The following is a 17351-nucleotide window of genomic DNA, read 5'->3' as shown; positions in this document are numbered from 1 at the left end:
GGCACACAACAAGTCTCGTTCTTTACCTAAGCTTTCTGGGGCTTTTATGCTAGTTCTGGGTGTAATGAGAGCTAGGGTCTTGATATGGAGGGATCATGTGTGACCAGGATGAGTGATTCTTATTTTCTGGTTTTGGGGAGGCTGCTTTATTTTGTTTGTATTAGTATAATTGAATTTGTAATGTGAGAAAGACACAGAGCTGGGACAGGCACTTAGCAAGCAGTTACAGTATGTCTCAAAGATATACAGGAAGCAGATATGCTAAGAAGGCACCCTTTTTAAAGCAGACTGCAGCGACACAGAGTGAATGACTGCACAGAAAAACCTACAAGAGCCACTCTGAGTCACACTACTCTGAAACCAATTGGTTAAAACACTTGATGCTTGTGCATATACCTCTTTTGGGACATTTGGTTGTAACTTCTCAAGACTGCAGTGTGCATTAATCCATGTTATTTACAATTTCCCCCACACCATATTTAGAATACTACTATCACACCTCAACAACAAACATCTCCTATCTGACAATGGCATCCATAAACATGAGTCTCTTGCAAAGGGCACATCTACTGGGAAAAGGTGAGACTCAAGCTGAACCTGCACACTAGCTGCATTGGTGTTGTCAGGAAACAGAACAATGTGGGCCATGAAGTAAACTGCAAATCCCTCAAGACTCAAGTTGTGGAAATGTATGCTTCAGAATACCCTCCCATTGTCAAACTATTCCCTCACAAATCAGCAGATTCCTGACTTCAAAACAGCCCACTCAGACTGTTAGCATCCTCCTATCTCCAGTTAGCCATGCCAACTCTGATTTCCTAGCCCCTAGACATTTGAGCTTCAACATCCCTCCGCTATCCCCCCTAGAGACCCCTGCTTTTCCCCTTTCCGAGTTTCAGCACTTGCTGCTGTCCTCCCTAGGGTAAGGCTCTTAAACTATGTTTACACTACAAGTGCTACAGCAGCATAGCTGCAGTGCTGCATTATAAACCAGTGGTGTGCAAACTGGGGGGGAGGGAAGGGAGGATGCAGGGAGCAAGAGGTTCTCGGGGGGGTGGGGGAGAAGAAGAAATGGGACATGAAGAAACTGGGATCCCACTTCCATAATAATGGGAACCGGATAAAAATAGAGTGGGTACTGTGGGATAAAAATAGAGTAGGTAATGCGGGTTGGGATGCAAGCAGGATTAAAAAAAAAAAATAGTCCTCCCGTGCTGAAAACAACACGAATGCTCCAACCAGTAGACACCGCTGTCCGGCCACCCAGCTCTGAAGGCAGCGCCACTGCCAGCAACAGTGCAGAAGTAAGGGCAGCAATGTCTGGCCAGCAGCTGCTGCTCTTCGGCCGCCCAGCTCTGAAGGCAGCAACACAGACGTAAGGGTGGCAATGGGCTGGGGGCAACAAATTCCATGAATAGTAAAGGGGGGAGGATGCGACTGGAAAAGTTTGCACAACACTGCTGTAGAAGACAGCAATGGAAGGGGGTTTTCCATTGCTGTGGTAAATCCACCCCCTTGTGAGGTTTTCAAAAAAGTTCTTCCATCAACCTAGTGGTATCTATAAGGGGCTTAGGTCAGCTTAACTATACCTCTGAAGGGTGTGAATTTTTCACAGCCCTGAACAGCCTAAGTTTTAGGTGTAAACCAAGCCTTAGACTTAGCTTCTGTGCAGATGGCAGTTGAGGGAAGAGGCTATACCAAATTTCCTTCATCAATGGTTTTCAACCTTTTTTTCCATTTACGGATTCCTAACAAATTTCAAATGGAGGAGCAGTCCCCTTCGGAAATTTCAGACTGTGCAGACCACTGCCCTATATAGTTTGCTCCTCTGGCCTACTTCCAAGCACAGGTGCTGGCGCAGAGACACAATCCCCCAAAAGGAAGCCAATAGCACTAGCAGTTGTACCTGGTGAAAGTCTCCCAGTTCATAACTCATCAGCCTAAAGATGAAAAACACCACCCCCCCACCATACACACACACACACACACATTTTAGACAAGAGGGCAACGCGGTGACTTTTTAAGACTGATGTGTGTGGCACCCATGTGGGTGCCACACACAAGTAACAGTTATGATTACATTTTACTTTCTATTAGGAAAGTCTCTGGGCACATCACAGATTGAAACCTCAAAGTACTGGCTAAACAAATAATACTAAATGCCTAAGTCTTACATAGCACTTTCATCAAAGGAGGACAGTACCAATATCCCCATTTTACAGATGAGCAAACTGAGGCACAGAGGTGGGGAAGGGACTTGGCCAAGGTCACCCATCAGGCAGAGGCTCCCAGCGCTCTCTCCACTAAGAGACATGGGGCACGGGGTCTCAACGGGCTGGCCACTCAATCCACAACAGCTATTTCAGTGTAAACTGGGGAGGCTGGTCGGGTTGGGGAAGTGGGGGAGGGCTTGGCAGGTATGCATCCTAAGGACCCCCTGGGACTGGATGTAGGGAGGGGGCAGCTGGGGCATTCTGGGTTATAACTGGGTGGAGTCAGATCAGGTGGGTGCTGAGTGTAACACCCCAGGGGGCAGGAGGGGGGGTGCAGTACTGCTACCCTCGGGCGGGCAGGAGAGGGGATATACCCAGCGGGCTGTTACTGAGTGTAACGCCCTGGGGGGAGGGGGGAGGAAACAAGAGCACTGATACCCCCTCCCCGACCCGGGGGTGTGTCCGGCGAGCGGGGGCGAGACTCGGCGCGCGGCTCCTCAGACGCCATTTAACGGGGAGGGGGCGGGTACCGCTGCCGTCGCCACACGGGGGCGTTTGCCGCCCTCCTCGCCGGGCTCGCCCAGCCTCCGCCTGCCGGGGCAGCTGGCCCCAGGCACCTCACCCCCCGCGGCAGGCCAGGAGCCGCCCAGTGCGGCCGGCCCCGACCCTCCCGGTTCCCATGCAGCCCCTGCCCCGCTCTCACCTCATCCACCGCCCGGCGGGGCAGGTGCAGCATCCCCAGCAGCAGTTTGAGCTTGACGGCCGAGGAGAGGCCGTGGAAGCAGAGGCGGATGTTATCTATCACCGAGGCCGTGAGCAGCGAGGCGATGCTCGGCGGCGCCCACAGCTCGTCCGTGGAGCCCAGCTTGTTGTGTAGCCACAGGCCAGTGTCGCTCTCCCGCATCGACGCCATCTTGAGAGCGGGGCGAAAAAAGAGGGGATTCTCAGCGGGCATTTTATGAAGACACCTAAACGAAGGGAGGGTGAGGACCCCTGTGGGTTGCCGTTTCGTTCGTAACCCAAAATGGCGGCGCCCTAGTGGAGAACCTCCACCATTGAGGGGGGCCAGGAATTCCGTAATCTAAAATGGCGGCGCCCTGTTGGAGAGGAAGAGACAGCAAATCTTCCGTGATGCAAAATGGCGCCTCTCCTCCGTATTGCAATATGGCGGCCCCCTGCTGGGGGGAAGGGTCACAATTGACTGGCTTCCCACCCTTCTCCGCGGGCTAGTTGTGTCCTCAATACTCCCTTTTGGTAGTAAAGGGCCAAGGGACGGGACTGAAGGTCAAGCGTCTTGGAGAGAGTCTCACAGCCAGGCCCATGCCATGTGCCCGTTCCCTCTGCCCTTCTCTCTCCCTTCCCTTATTCATTTCTCTTCCCCCCGGCTCTTGTCTCCCCGCCCCTCTTCTCCGTCCAGCCGCTCTCCTCCTTCCTCCCACTTCAGCCCCGCACCTCACTGGCCAATACCCAGCACAGCTGTTGCCAGCCAAAGCGTAAGAGCTCTGCTCTCGCCCCTGCGCGGAGCTACTACCCCGGACCAGGCTCCACAGCGCCTGGGGTTGTGCTGTGCCCATTGGACGGGACCCACCGTTTCTGACTCGGTGGCAGCCTGTTGTATGCTAGAGCTGGCAGGAAACGTTTGAAATGTATGCTTTAAAAAAAAAAGAGAGAGAGACTCTTCTCCAACCTCTCCCCATCTTTTTACCAGTCAGCGCGATGCTCTAATCCAGTGGTCTCCAAACTTCTGCGCACTCTTATCAGTAAAAAATTTTTGAGCACGCACCTTTTGCCATGCCGGCTCTATCATTTTTGCCAAACCTCCCCCCCCCCCCCAAAAGCGCTCCTCCTGCTGTGCACACCCAAGGATCCTCTTGTGCACCCCACTTTGGAGACCACTGCTCTAATCTACACCCTCCACTGTGGTATCTGGGCAACTCACTTCTCCTTTGGTCCCCTGTTTGTTCTCCCTCTTTCCTTCCTTTTAAAACAACAACCCCAACTTGCTACCAAATTGATAGATGATGAAATCAACTTGCAATGCTATGCTTTGACAGAAGCAAAGTTAACTGCCTTTTTCATCATCTCCCCAAAGATTTTAGTATGGTGACAGGAGGAAGACATCTCAGTGTACACACCAAAAGCAGGAGAAAGTAGGAAACATAGGCCCCTTTCATAGAAAGAAATACACATATTCTTAACTTCATGTGCCACGAGGGGGTCTCTGCTTTCCACACCTGAGTAATGATAAACACATGCTTAAGTCTCTGCAGGTTCAGGGCCTTATAACTACAGCTTAAAATGCTTATTTTAGTATAGCAATAAACTAAATTAAAATGGGGGAATCTTTCTGGGGATGCATGGAGACAAAATGAATTTGGTGAACCTGCCACACTTAAGGATTTTTGGAAAACCATGCTCATTACAATTGTGAAACCTTTACAGCAAGACAATCTGACTTCTCTGTGGGAGCTGAACTGATTGGTATGAGGCGCTCTAGGCACAAACTCTTCTGGTATCTCTACAGTTGTGGAATTTGTTATTTGTTAATATCTGAAATGCTGTGTGTCTCACAGCACCTAAAATTCTGCACACGCAGTGCTGATTTGTATGTGCTTTGTAAAGTACTTTGGGGCAAAAAGGGGCAATGTGAATGGATTTTATTATAAATCAGCACAAGGGAAAGTCATGCTTTTTTCCCTTTGTTCTTAAGCAGTAATTTCTGAAATGAGTGCAAGTAACAGATGTAGCTTGCTAATGCCATAAAAGTGTAGGGAGAAACTGTCCTGTACAATATTTTAATTTGATATCACAATAAATTATTATTTTAAAAAAGAATAAGTCTGAGTGATGCTGCATAGTAAGATTTAACATAAGAACGGCCATTCTGGGTCAGACCACAGGTCCATCTAGCTCAGTATCCTGTCTTCCGACAGCGGCCAATGCCGGATGCTTCAGAGGGAATGAACAGAACAGGTAATCGCCAAGTGATCCCCTGTTGCCCATTCCTAGTTTCTGGCAAACAGAGGCTAAGCACACTGTCCCTTTCCATCCTGGCTAATATCCATTGATGGACCTATTCTCCATGAACTCATCCAGTTCTTTTTTGAACTCTGTTATAGCCTTGGCCTTCACAACATCCTGTGGCAAAGAGTTCCACGGGTTGACTGTGCGTTGTGTGAAGAAGTACTTCCTTTTGTTGGTTTTAAACCTGCTGCCTATTAATTTAATTTGGTGATCCCTAGCTTTTTGTGTTATGAGAAGGAGTAAATAACACCTCCTTATTTACTTTCTCCACACCAGTCATGATTTTATAGACCTCTATCTATTTATAGACCTCTATCTGTCTCTATGATTTTTATAGACACCACCCCTTAGTTGTCTCTTTTCCAAGCTGAAAAGTCCCATTATTATTAATATCTTCTCATATGAAAGCTGTTCCATACCTCTAATAGTTTTTGTTGCCCTTTTCTGAACCTCTTCCAATTCCAATATATCCTTTTTGAGATGGGGTGACCAGATCTGCATGAAGTATTCAAGATATGGGCATACCATGGATTAATATAGAGGCAATATGATATTTTCTGTTGTCTTATCTATCCCCTTCCTAATGATTCCCAACATTGTTAGCTTTTTTGACTGCTGCTGCACATTGAGTGGCTGTTTTCAGAGAACTATCCACAACAACTCCAAAATCTTTCTTGACTGATAACAGCTAATTTAGACCCCATCATTTGATGTTTATAGTTGGGATTATGTTTTCCAACGTGCATTACTTTGCATTTATCAACATTGAATTTTGTCTGCCACTTTGTTGCCCAATCATCCAGTTTTGTGAGGTCCCTTTGTACCTCTTCGCAGTCTCCTATGGACTTAACTATCTTGAATAGTTTTGTATCTGCAGATTTTGCCATCTCACAGTTTACCTCTTTTTTCAGACCATTTATGAATATATTGGTCCTAGTACAGACTCCTGGGGGCACCACTATTTACCTCTCTCCATTCTGAAAACTGACCATTTATTCCTACCTTTTGTTTCCTGTCTTTTAACCAATTACTGATCCATGAAGAGCCTTTGGTGGGGGAACTTGTCAAAGACTTTCTGAAAATCTAAGTACGCTATATCCACTGGATCCCCCTTGTCCACATGCTTGTTGACCTCCTCAAAGAATTCTAGTAGCTTGGTGAGGCATGATTTCCCCCTTTACAAAAAACATGTTGACTCTTCCCCAACAAATCATGTTCATCTATGTGTTTGATCATTCTGTTTTTTACTATAGTTTCCAATCAGTTTGCCCAGTACTGAAGTTAGGCTCACCGGCCTGTAATTGCTGGGATCATCTCTGGAGCCTTTTAAAAATATTGATGCCACATTAGCTATCCTCCAGTCATCTGGTACAGAAGCAGATTTAAATGATAGGTTACGTAACCACAGTTAGTAGTTGTGCAATTTCACATTTAAGTTCCTTCAGAACTCCAGCGTGATTGTCATCTGGTCCTGGTGACTTATTACTGTTTAATTTATCACAATTTGTTCCAAAACCTCCTCTAATAACATCTTAATCTGGGACAGTTCCTCAGATTTGTCACCTAAAAAGAATGGCTCAGGTTCGGAAATCTCCCTCCATGAAGACTGATGCAAATAATTCATTTAGTTTCTCCGCAGTGGCCTTAAGGGGGATACGTGCTCCTTTAGCATCTCGATTGTCCAGTGGTTCCACTGGTTGTTTAGAAAGGCTTCTTGCTTCTGATATACTTAGGGTTTTTTGCTATTACTTTTTGAGTCTTTGGCTAGCTATTCTTCAAATTCTTTTTTGGCCTTCCTATTACATTTTTACACTTCACTTGCCAGAGTTTATGCTCAAATTCTATTGAGGAAAATAGAAAGAACTCCAACTTTTTAAAGGATGCCTTTTTGCCTCTAACTGCTTCTTTGACTTTGTTTAGCCACGGTGGCACTTTTTTGGTCCTCTTACTACATTTTTTAATTTGGGGTATACATTTAATTTGAGCCTCTATTATAGTGTCTTTAAAAAGTTTTCATATAGTTTGCAGAGATTTCACTTTTGGCACTGCACCTTTTCATTTTTGTTTAACTAACTTCTGCATTTTGTGTAATTCCCCTTTCTGAAATTAAATGCTATTGCTCCCCCCCCCCGGATGTTAAATTTTATTATGTTAAGGTCACTATTACCAAGCGGTTCAGCTATATTCACTTATTGGACCAGATTTTGTGCTCCACTTAGGACTAAATCAAGAATTGCCTTTCCTCTTGAGGGTTCCAGGACTAGCTGCTCCAAGAAGCAGTCATTTAAGGTGTCAAGAAACTTTGTCTCTGCATCCGGTCCTGAGGTGACAAGTACCCAGTCAATATCTTGCCACCAGCATCAGCATACCTTTGTGATAGATGGTCCCTTTCACCAAGAATCACAGCAATATTCAGATTATTCCTACTCCCAAAGGACCAGTCACTTACCCTAGTTCAATTGCATCTCAGATCTCACAGCAAAGACAATGCTTGTAGTCAATCCTAATAAACTATATAAAGATTTATTAAATAGGAAAAGGAAATTAGAGAGTTATTTACATGATTAAAGCAGGTAATCTACATGTATGACTTGTCTTCATGGGGGGACAGAGGGCAGAACAACAAAGTCTTTCATCCGCTGTAACTTCCTACAATAGTCCAGACCTTTCCTGTTGGGCAGCATATAACACCTTCTGTTGAAGATCAGCACTTCACTATAGTTAATGTCGTTCTCCTGTCTTGTGATTTACACAGAGAGGCTCACAATACAGGCTCAAATACTACCTTACAATAAGGGCTGCAGATGTTATAAATGAGATTAAATGCATGTGCAACTGACTAGCAATCAGTAAAATCTAAATACAGTTTTATAATCCTAATTCCTATTTTAATACTAATAACACATAAGTAAGGCTACGATTTAATCATGGGTATTTTTAGTAAAAGTCATGGACAGGTCATGGGCAAGAAACAAAAAATCACGGCCTGTGATCTGTCCATGACTTATACCATAAATACCTCGGATTGAATCTTGGGAAGGGAGGGTGTTTGCACTGGCTGAGGGGGGAGCCCGCGGCAGGAGCTGCCAGGGAGGGAGCCCCAGGGGGCCTGTGGCTGCTCCAGCGGATGACTGGAAAAAAGCTAATGTAGTGCCCATCTTTAAAAAAGGGAAGAAGGAGGATCCGGGGAACTACAGGCCAGTCAGCTCATCTCAGTCCCTGGAAAAATCATGGAGCAGGTCCTCAAGGAATCAATTATGAAACACTTAGAGGAGAAGAAAGTGATCAGGAACAGTCAGCATGGATTCACCAAGGGGAAGTCATGCCTGACTAACCTAATTGCCTTCTATGATGAGATAACTGGCTCTGTGGATGAGGGGAAAGCAGTGGATGTGTTGTTCCTTGACTTTAGCAAAGCTTTTGATATGGTCTCCCACAGTATTCTTGCCGCCAAGTTAAAGAAGTATGGGCTGGATGAATGGACTGTAAGGTGGATAGAAAGCTGGCTAGATCGTTGGGCTCAATGGGTAGTGATCAATGGCTGCATGTCTAGTTGGCAACCAGTTTCAAGCGGAGTGCCCCAAGGGTCGGTCTTGGGGCCGGTTTTGTTTAATATTTTTATTAATGATCTGGAAGATGGTGTGGACTGCACTCTCAGCAAGTTTGCAGATGACACTAAACTAGGAGGCGTGGTAGATACACTAGAGGGTAGGGATCAGATACAGAGGGACCTAGACAAATTAGAGGATTGGGCCAAAAAAAACCCTGATGAGGTTCAACAAGGACAAGTGCAGAGTCCTGCACTTAGGACGGAAGAATCCCATGCACTGCTACAGACTAGGGACCGAATGGCTAGGTAGCAGTTCTGCAGAAAAGGACCTAGGGGTCACAGTGGACGAGAAGCTGGATATGAGTCAACAGTGTGCTCTTGTTGCCAAGAAGGCTAACGGCATTTTGGGCTGTATAAGTAGGGGCATTGCCAGTAGATCGAGGAATGTGATCGTTCCCCTTTATTCGACATTGGTGAAGCCTCATCTGGAATACTGTGTCCAGTTTTGGGCCCCACACTACAAGAAGGATGTGGAAAAATTGGAAAGAGTGCAAAAATGATTAGGGGTCTGGAGCACATGACTTAGGAGGAGAGGCTGAGGGAACTGGGATTGTTTAGTCTCCAGAAGAGAAGAATGAGGGGGGATTTGATAGCAGCCTTCAAGTACCTGAAGGGGGGTTCCAAAGAGGATGGAGCTCAGCTGTTCTCAGCGGTGGCAGATGACAGAACAAGGAGCAATGATCTCAAGTTGCAGTGGGGGAGGTCTAGGTTGGATATTAGGAAACACTATTTCACTAGGAGGGTGGTGAAGCACTGGAATGCGTTACCTAGGGAGATGGTGGAGTCTCCTTCCTTGGAGGTTTTTAAGGCCCGGCTTGACAAAGCCCTGGCTGGGATGATTTAGTTGGGAATTGGTCCTGCTTTGAGCAGGGGGTTGGACTAGATGACCTCCTGAGGTCCCTTCCAACCCTGATATTCTATGATTCTATGGGGGCTTCCAGAGGCCAGCTGCTGCTCCCACCACTCCGGACCGCTGCTCAGGCATTCCTCAGGGCCAGCTGCATTGGCTGCTATTCAGGCGGTCCCCGGGGCCAGCTTCCCAGGGCCTCCAGAGCAGCGGCTGGTGCAGCTGGCCCCAGGACCGTTCTAGCAGCGGCTGGTGAGACTGGCTGTGGGGCCACCTGAGTGACTGGCCCCAGGGCCAGCTGCTTAGGCGGCCACACTGGCTGCTGCAGAAATCATGGAGGTCACAGGAGTCACAGAATCTGTGACTTCCACGACCTCCGTGACAAACACAGAGCCCTACATGTAAGTAAGTCAGACTGATTCCTGCTATGTATTTGTCAGTGTTCCACTGAGACATGGGGACTTTGGCATGAGCTGGCAGCTGGTTTGCCAGCATCACAGGCACTGTTGGAATCTTTGGATCTGTAACACAGACCTCTGCCACTTGAGCTAAGGGAGAAACTGATAGCAGTAGTAGGTGTCATCATCAGCCCAATAGGGGATGGATACTTTGCCAGGAGGTTTCACAAATCCTTGCCGGCAGCAGAGGAATGGTGAGTCTCAGGAATCTTGGATACCATCCCGGACTCTGGAGGGGAGCATGCTGTGAGTACAGCCTTCTTCCCATCCCTTCCAGCGTGATCCCTTCTGCCCCAACACCTCTAATCTCTGTCCCAGTCCAAGTCCCATTCCTCTTACCTAGCCAGTTCCAGTCTCCTCTCCACTCCTTAGGCTTCTCATCCCAGTTCCAGTCCCCCTTCAGCTGCCCACCACACACACATTCCCAGTGGCTTCCAATCCCAATCTCCTTCCCTGGGCTTCTCACCCAATCTCAGTGTCCTCTCCCCCAGTTTCTTGTCTCAAGGGAGGGATAGCTCAGTGGTTTGAGCATTGGCCTGCTAAACCCAGGGTTGTGAATTCAATCCTTGAGGGGGCCATTTAGGGATCTGGTGCAAAAATCTGTCTGGGGATTGGTCCTGCTTTGAGCAGGGGGTTGGACTAGATGACCTCCTGAGGTCCCTTCCAACCCTGATATTCTATGATCTCTTTGTCCAGCCCATTCCAGTCTTTTCCCACACCTTGGCCCCTCTTCAGATCAGTCTCCTCTTCCCAGTTAACACCTTCCCCTCTTCTGCACAGGCTCCCAGTCTCATTGCCCAGGCAGTCCGAGTTTCCCTCTTCAGTTCCTCACGAGATCTCATTTTGTCCACTCCACCTACTGGCTCGTACACACATACACACACACACCCCTTCTGCATCCCCTGAGCAATCTGCTCCTAGAAGTCAACATTTCTACACCTGGTTTGGAGCTGTGCCTGCCAAGTCTCTTCCCCCAACAGGCCCAGGAGATCCAATACCTCCTGTCCACTCCAGGCAGGAGCATATCTGGAGCATGTAGCCAGCATGGTCAGCTGGGCACTTACACTCAACAATGGAGAGTTGCACTGCATCAACCTAAGTCCATCAACCGTGGTTCTATGCTGCTCATGGAGGTGGTGTTGCTATGTCGGCGTAATGGGGCGCTTGCATTGGTGGGAGACAAATTTAAGTGTAGACACATGCACAACTAGGTTGACGTAAGCTGCCTGGCATCACCCTAACTTTGTGGTGTAGACCTGGCTTAAGAAGTGTCGACTGAGCACGTGCAAACTGTATTTTATTTATTTTTTTCTGAATATTTAAAATTTGGCCACATTTGGGCAGATTTTCATGGGTTGGCAAAAGGCACATCCTAACTTAAAGGCCAACCCCCTGCAAAATTTGAAGGCCCTGCTTCAAAGCATGGAGGTCCCAGAGCCTTTTAAAGAAAAGGTCACCAGAATTTAACATGGGCAAAACAACTTATTTTTCTTTAGCCTCAGTCTTGGAAGTGGCTGAACTGTTTTGGCTGAAATTATCCAGAAAATTCAGCTAGAGGCTGACATCCCGCATAGAAAACTTCAGCCCTAGCAGTTAAAGTTTGGCAAACAACAGCAACTGTGAATACATAGTCTTACAATGAAAAGTGTTGGGCAGTCTTAATAATAGGTGGTGCTACTACCAACCCTGCCTATAATCCAGTACCTGCCTATAATCTAAATAGCAATGTTGCAAAATTGTGCTATGTTGTATCAATGCCCATGGCTTTTGCTTTACTACTCTTTGCAGTAATAGAAGTACAAAATCACACAGGGGCACATGCAAATTAACACCCTAATTTATGTTGGTCCTGCCCTGACCTGTGGTAGTTTGGGAGTGAGATTCACAAAATGGAGTGGCTATGACTTCTTAAATATCTCACTGAAACACACTGCAAAGCCTTTTAACATTGGAATGAAATGCCTCAAAACTGCATAACAAGTCCTAATAAAGGATTCTAACTCAATTATATGTGAGGTGCAGCCATGTGGAGAGGTTGCTGGTAGGGCTAGCATACTCGTTTTTTCACATTAGCCCTATGATTAAACTTCAGTTTTTATTTGCTCCATCCGTGAGTTCGGCCATTTTGGTGTTAAGTGAATTCAAGTAGTGAATCATTAAAATGGTGGCTGTCTCATGCCTGCTCCCAGGCTCCCTTTCTTTAAAGTGCTTCTAGCTTTCTTTCCTGCTGCCGTTTCTCCCTTAATCAACAAACTCCCTCTCTTCCTTTCTCTGGACCTCCACTCACTTTGTCCCTCGTGTCAGAGGACTCCCCTACACCCTGATCACTTGGTCCCTCCCTCCACGCTGGCTATAGTCACATTCAGTATTTGATGAACACAGTAAGTCATGCCTTTTTTTTTTTTCCTTTTAATGTGGATGAGCTGAAAAACACGTCCCTAGTAAAAATGCAGGGAAAAAAGTTTGAAACCTTGAAAATCATTTGAAGAAATGAATGGAATTTCTCTCCGGTTTGCAAATGTAAGTTGTTTGCTATGTGTTTTGTTTTACGGGGTAAGAAGGTAGGTTTCCATGGAAATGGAAACCTGGACACATGGGGGGCTGGACTTTTTAAAAAAGAACTGACCACCCAATATGTCCCCAGCATGCTGAGCTCTTCTGAAAATATGGCCCTAAGGCTTGCTGTGGTAAGGATCGAAGGGTTCTTCATTTAAGGGAAAACGTGCCTTGTTTTTAAAAATGTTCCAGGGGAATCTTCTAATTTCTAACCTCCCAAAGAGCCAGCCTTTCAAAAGAAGATAGAAAGCCACCTACTGTGACAATCAAAGACCACTGCTGGTGTGGCAGAGCACTGATCAGAGTAGAGCTGTGTTATGGCCCACTCACTTGTTTCATTTGCAGCAGGGCACCTATTGGCAGCGCTGCAGGAGCTCTCCTGCATTGTGTGAGGACCATGCTGGGTATGAACGTTGAGGCCTATATATTATTATTATTGTTGTTGTTGTTACTCAGTCCAACAGTGTCTTGCATTGCAGATCTGTATCTGATTGTCCTGGATTGTCATGAATTATATTTTCAGATAAATAATTGCAAAAGTTTTCAGTGCCAGGACACTAGAAAAATAAAGTTTAATAGATTTTCAAATAGCTTATAAAGGTGATTTCAAAGTTCTGTTGCTAGTGGCTAGTTTGTACATCTCATTTCATGATGCTTTTGGAAACAATCTGGTTCACGTTTTTGTATGATGATGAAAGTCATGTCAATTAAATGGTATAACTGTCTAGATAAATGGTTCTTTTCTGCATGTGTGCCTCGTCTATATCACAACTAGCAGGCATAGTAGAGCGCTTTCAAGCATTCTAAAAACCCACCCATTCTGACTAAAGCTGCCTCTCACAGGAGGCCTGATAAATGAATCCTAGATTATCCTGTTCCGGAGATCAAATAGAATATGTTTTTTTCAATTTTTATAATTTAAAATATCTTAATCCATTTTTTATTTTTCCTAGATTTCAGAACTTCTGCCACTTGTTACCTTGCTGCTCCAGCAATGCATCTATTTCAGGATCCTAAGATAGATGTTCCATAGACCCGAGGGCTAGGGCAGCATGGATCATAATGTGGTATTCATCCTATAGTAATCCCTTTAAACCAAAACAATATTAAAGACCCCAAGAGTAATCCTTGTGTCTCTATGTAACACTTACTACAGACATAAATTAAGACTAGACAGCAAAGGCTACTTGGACAGAACCAAGTAGGCCAGCCCTGCAGAACCTACCTGCTCCTTGGGCCTTCTTAATGGAGATTGAGAGAAACCCAGATTATAATACAGCCTTCCAAGATCTGAACTTCCCCTACAAACCCAATCTACTAACATATCCTTTGGCAGATCTTACTAATTAAGTGTAGAGGAATGTTTTCCACCCCTCTGCTGCTTTCTCGGTGGCCTTCTCCTTTCACCCAATCAAAATTAACCCCCTCCCTTTCTTGTCTACTTTTTATAATGAAGGATCAATCATTTAAGAAGGGAGACTACTAGACCCATCTTGAAACTCTCTGCTATAACATTACAGAAACCAGGTAGGCAAACCTTTGCCTGAGCACAGAGCCAAACACAAAGAGATTATTTGGTGGCAGGAGATGTCACTTTTAACTTTTCCTCAAAGTCAAGCACTAAATTCACTTGTTAAGGTCACCTCTTAGGTCTGCTGTGATACAGCCTGTCACTTCCCCTACAAGGCAAGGCCTTTTAGACACTGATAACAAATGGCACTCTGTCTCCATCACTGCTGGTAAATTCCCAACTATGAAGATGCATAGGGCTGGAGTCTCCAGTTAGGATTCAGACATTGCTTTGAGAACTGGCCCTTTCTCTTAAAATACAGATGATAGAGAAAACAAGGACAAGGGAGCTGCAAGGAATGAAAGCAGCTGTTATTTTAAGGGGGCATTGTCAACTTGAAATCTAGTCACTTAAAAAGAAAATGAGTTAAATGTTTAGTTGTTGTTGTTGTTGTTTTTTTCAGATTATTTTCCATGCCATTGATTCTCTCTACCACTTTTGTGTAGTCCTACAGTCACATTTTCCTATTATATTAAATGTTTTCCCTCCCCTGTTGCTGTGAGACAGATTCCCACAAACAGAGAAAAATGATTGACCCTGTTAGGTGGTGGGGTGTGTGTGTGTGAAGAACAGTGAAAATGGCTATATATTCTTCTCATCACGTCCAGTTATGACTAATCTTAAATTCTACTTATGAAGGATACAATATTTTGCTAGACTACAGAGGGATGCACTTTAGTACATCCCACCTAATGTACCATTTCTTATCTCCAGCATTCATAGCCAAGTGTTTCTTGTAAATACTTTTTATTTTTCAACACAGATTTAGACTGTGAGTTTGGATATACTCCAGGGGAAGAGTAATAACCTATAATGTTGTGGTTTCTCAGATGAACTTACAGGATTTAGTATGTAATTATTTATGAATTATTCAGAAATCACTGTTCCCACTTACAAGCTGGGAATATTGTGTTGTTATAAGCAGAATGGAAACTGCTTTGTGCTCACTGACACTTTATCCTGCCCCAAGAGTGTCTGTGCCACAAATGTTTTATTTCGTTGAATGAGAAAGGGAATCTGTGGAAAAATTAGTATGTGATCATGTAAATAAAGACTATTAGAATACATGCACACACAGGGTCCTAAATTATATTACACAGGCAGTCTTAATTTTGGCATTTCCTATCTTTTGAGTGCTTGATTTGCCCCCTTAATGCTCTTTTAACATGTTTTTGGTTAGCGAGACAAGGTGGGTGAGGTAATGTCTTTCATTGGACCAATTTCTGTTGGTGAGAGAGACTTGCTTTCAAGCTTACACTGAGCTCTTCCTCAGGTCACTGTGTAGCTCGAAAGCTTCTCTCTCTCACCAACAGAAGTTGGTCCAATAAAAGATATTACCTCACCCACCTTGTCTCTCTAATATCCTGATAGGAACTTGGCTACAACAACACTGCATAAACATGTTTTGTTTGTAATTTCTTAGGTTTATAAAACAGCAAAGTGAAAAAAAATCCATCATGTGGAAACATAGACATTAACACAGGCCATCAGCAGGGTTGGAACCTTTACCTCCATAGCACAGACCTCTGACATTTCAGCTAACTGATAGCAGTAGTAGGTTATCATCCTGCAGGCTGACTGGCCACTAAACAAGGATGAGACACACACTTTGCCAGTGGGTTTCACAGACGTTTGTTATAGCAGAGGAATAGCAAGCTGCAGGTATAGAATTATAGAAATGTAGGACTGGAAGGGACCACAATAGGTCAACTGATCCAGTCCCTTGCACCGAGAGAGGACTAAGTATTATCTGGACGATCTCTGACAGGTGTTTTTCTGACCTGTTCTTAAAAACCTCCAATCACAGAGGTTCCACAATCTCCCTAAGGTAATTTGTTCTAGTGCTTAACTATCCACACAGTTAATAAGTTTTTCCTTATGTCTAATCGAAATCTCTTGCTGCAATTTAAGCCCATTACTTCTTGTCCTTTCCACAGGTGGCTAAGGAGAACAATTTATCACCCTCCTCTTTGTAACAGTCTTTTAGGTACTAGAAGACTATCATTATGTACCTCTCCAGTCTTCTCTTCTGCAGACTAAACAAACCCATTTTTTTTTTCAATCTTTCCTCATAGGTCATATTTTCTAGATCTTTAGTCATTTTGTTGCTCTCCTCTGGACTTTCTCCAATTTGTCCACATCTTTCCTGAAGTGTGGTGCCCAGAACTGGACACAGTACTCCAGCTGAGGCCTCATCAGTGCTGAGTAGTGTGGAAGAATTACTTCTCATGTCTTGGTTCCAACACTCCCACTTATACATTCCAGAATTATGTCTGGCAATTTTTTTGGCAACAGTATTACATTAACTCATATTTAGTTTGTGATCCACTGTAACTATATAGTGGGCCTTGGGTTCCATTCCAGGTTCTGGAAAGGTGTGTCCTCTAGTGGTCACAGACCCTTCTGTCCCTTTCTCTCTCCCCCCCAAAAGCCTGATCCCTTTGCCCCTGTCCCTGACCTCTCTTTCGTCCCCTAATTCCCAATCCTAGCGTGGACCCTGGGCTCCTTGTCCCAATCTACCCCATCATATGGTTCTTTTCCCTTCTGGATTCATTAGATTGGTTTCTCCTCTTTGTTCCCTGGGTACCAGAAGAGAGAGAGTCTCCCTGCCCTCAGGACCACAGAGGCCTGCCCAAGCTGGAAGAAGCAATTGCAAAGGAAGTCCTTCTCAGCCCCAGTGCCCAAGTTGGAGTATGCTCAGTTGCTCTGTGGGGATGGTATGTGCAAAGTTTTGTTGGCACATAGAAGCTGTGAGGGGATGGAGCAGGTTCAGTACAGACCGATTCTTCAGAGAATTTAGCTGCCAACCTTTTAACAAGTCTGGACTGAGAATGTGTGAAACGAGATTTTTTTCTAAGGCTTATAACTTGGCCAGGGTTTCTCACGGAAACATCCTTGATACAAAGGCCACATTTCAAACCCCTTCTCCAAAGCATGGAGGTGCAAGAGCATTTCAACAAAATGGTTGTATGAATTTTTTCTAACGTGGACAAAACAAAACATTTTACCCTAGGTTGGTTCTCAGAAGCACACGGTTCCAGCAAAAATAGTCTAACTAAATTCAGCCGGAGGC

The 17351-nt window shown here is 45.2% G+C and overlaps 1 protein-coding gene across 2 annotated transcripts in view; it reads right to left on the bottom strand.

Annotated features, from left to right (window-relative positions):
* The window catches only part of NELFA (negative elongation factor complex member A), a 39232-nt gene extending 35424 nt beyond the window's left edge, over positions 1 to 3808 (bottom strand). The window contains exon 1 of one of the 2 annotated variants that reach the window (XR_010601607.1): positions 2917 to 3603. Coding sequence is in view for 1 of the 2 variants with exons in the window: in XM_005292390.5 (XP_005292447.1) it covers positions 2917 to 3168 (252 nt within the window). In the remaining variant the exon portion in view is untranslated. Of the gene's footprint in view, positions 1 to 2916 lie in introns of both variants that reach the window. The other variant, XM_005292390.5, reaches the window with a different exon arrangement.
* Positions 3809 to 17351: the final 13543 nt, after the last annotated feature.

This window comes from Chrysemys picta, chromosome 5 (assembly GCF_011386835.1).
Source record: "Chrysemys picta bellii isolate R12L10 chromosome 5, ASM1138683v2, whole genome shotgun sequence".
In the NCBI taxonomy this organism is placed as follows: domain Eukaryota; kingdom Metazoa; phylum Chordata; order Testudines; family Emydidae; genus Chrysemys; species Chrysemys picta.
Note: the sequence above shows the minus strand (reverse complement) of the source record. Positions and strands in the feature narration are given on the sequence as shown.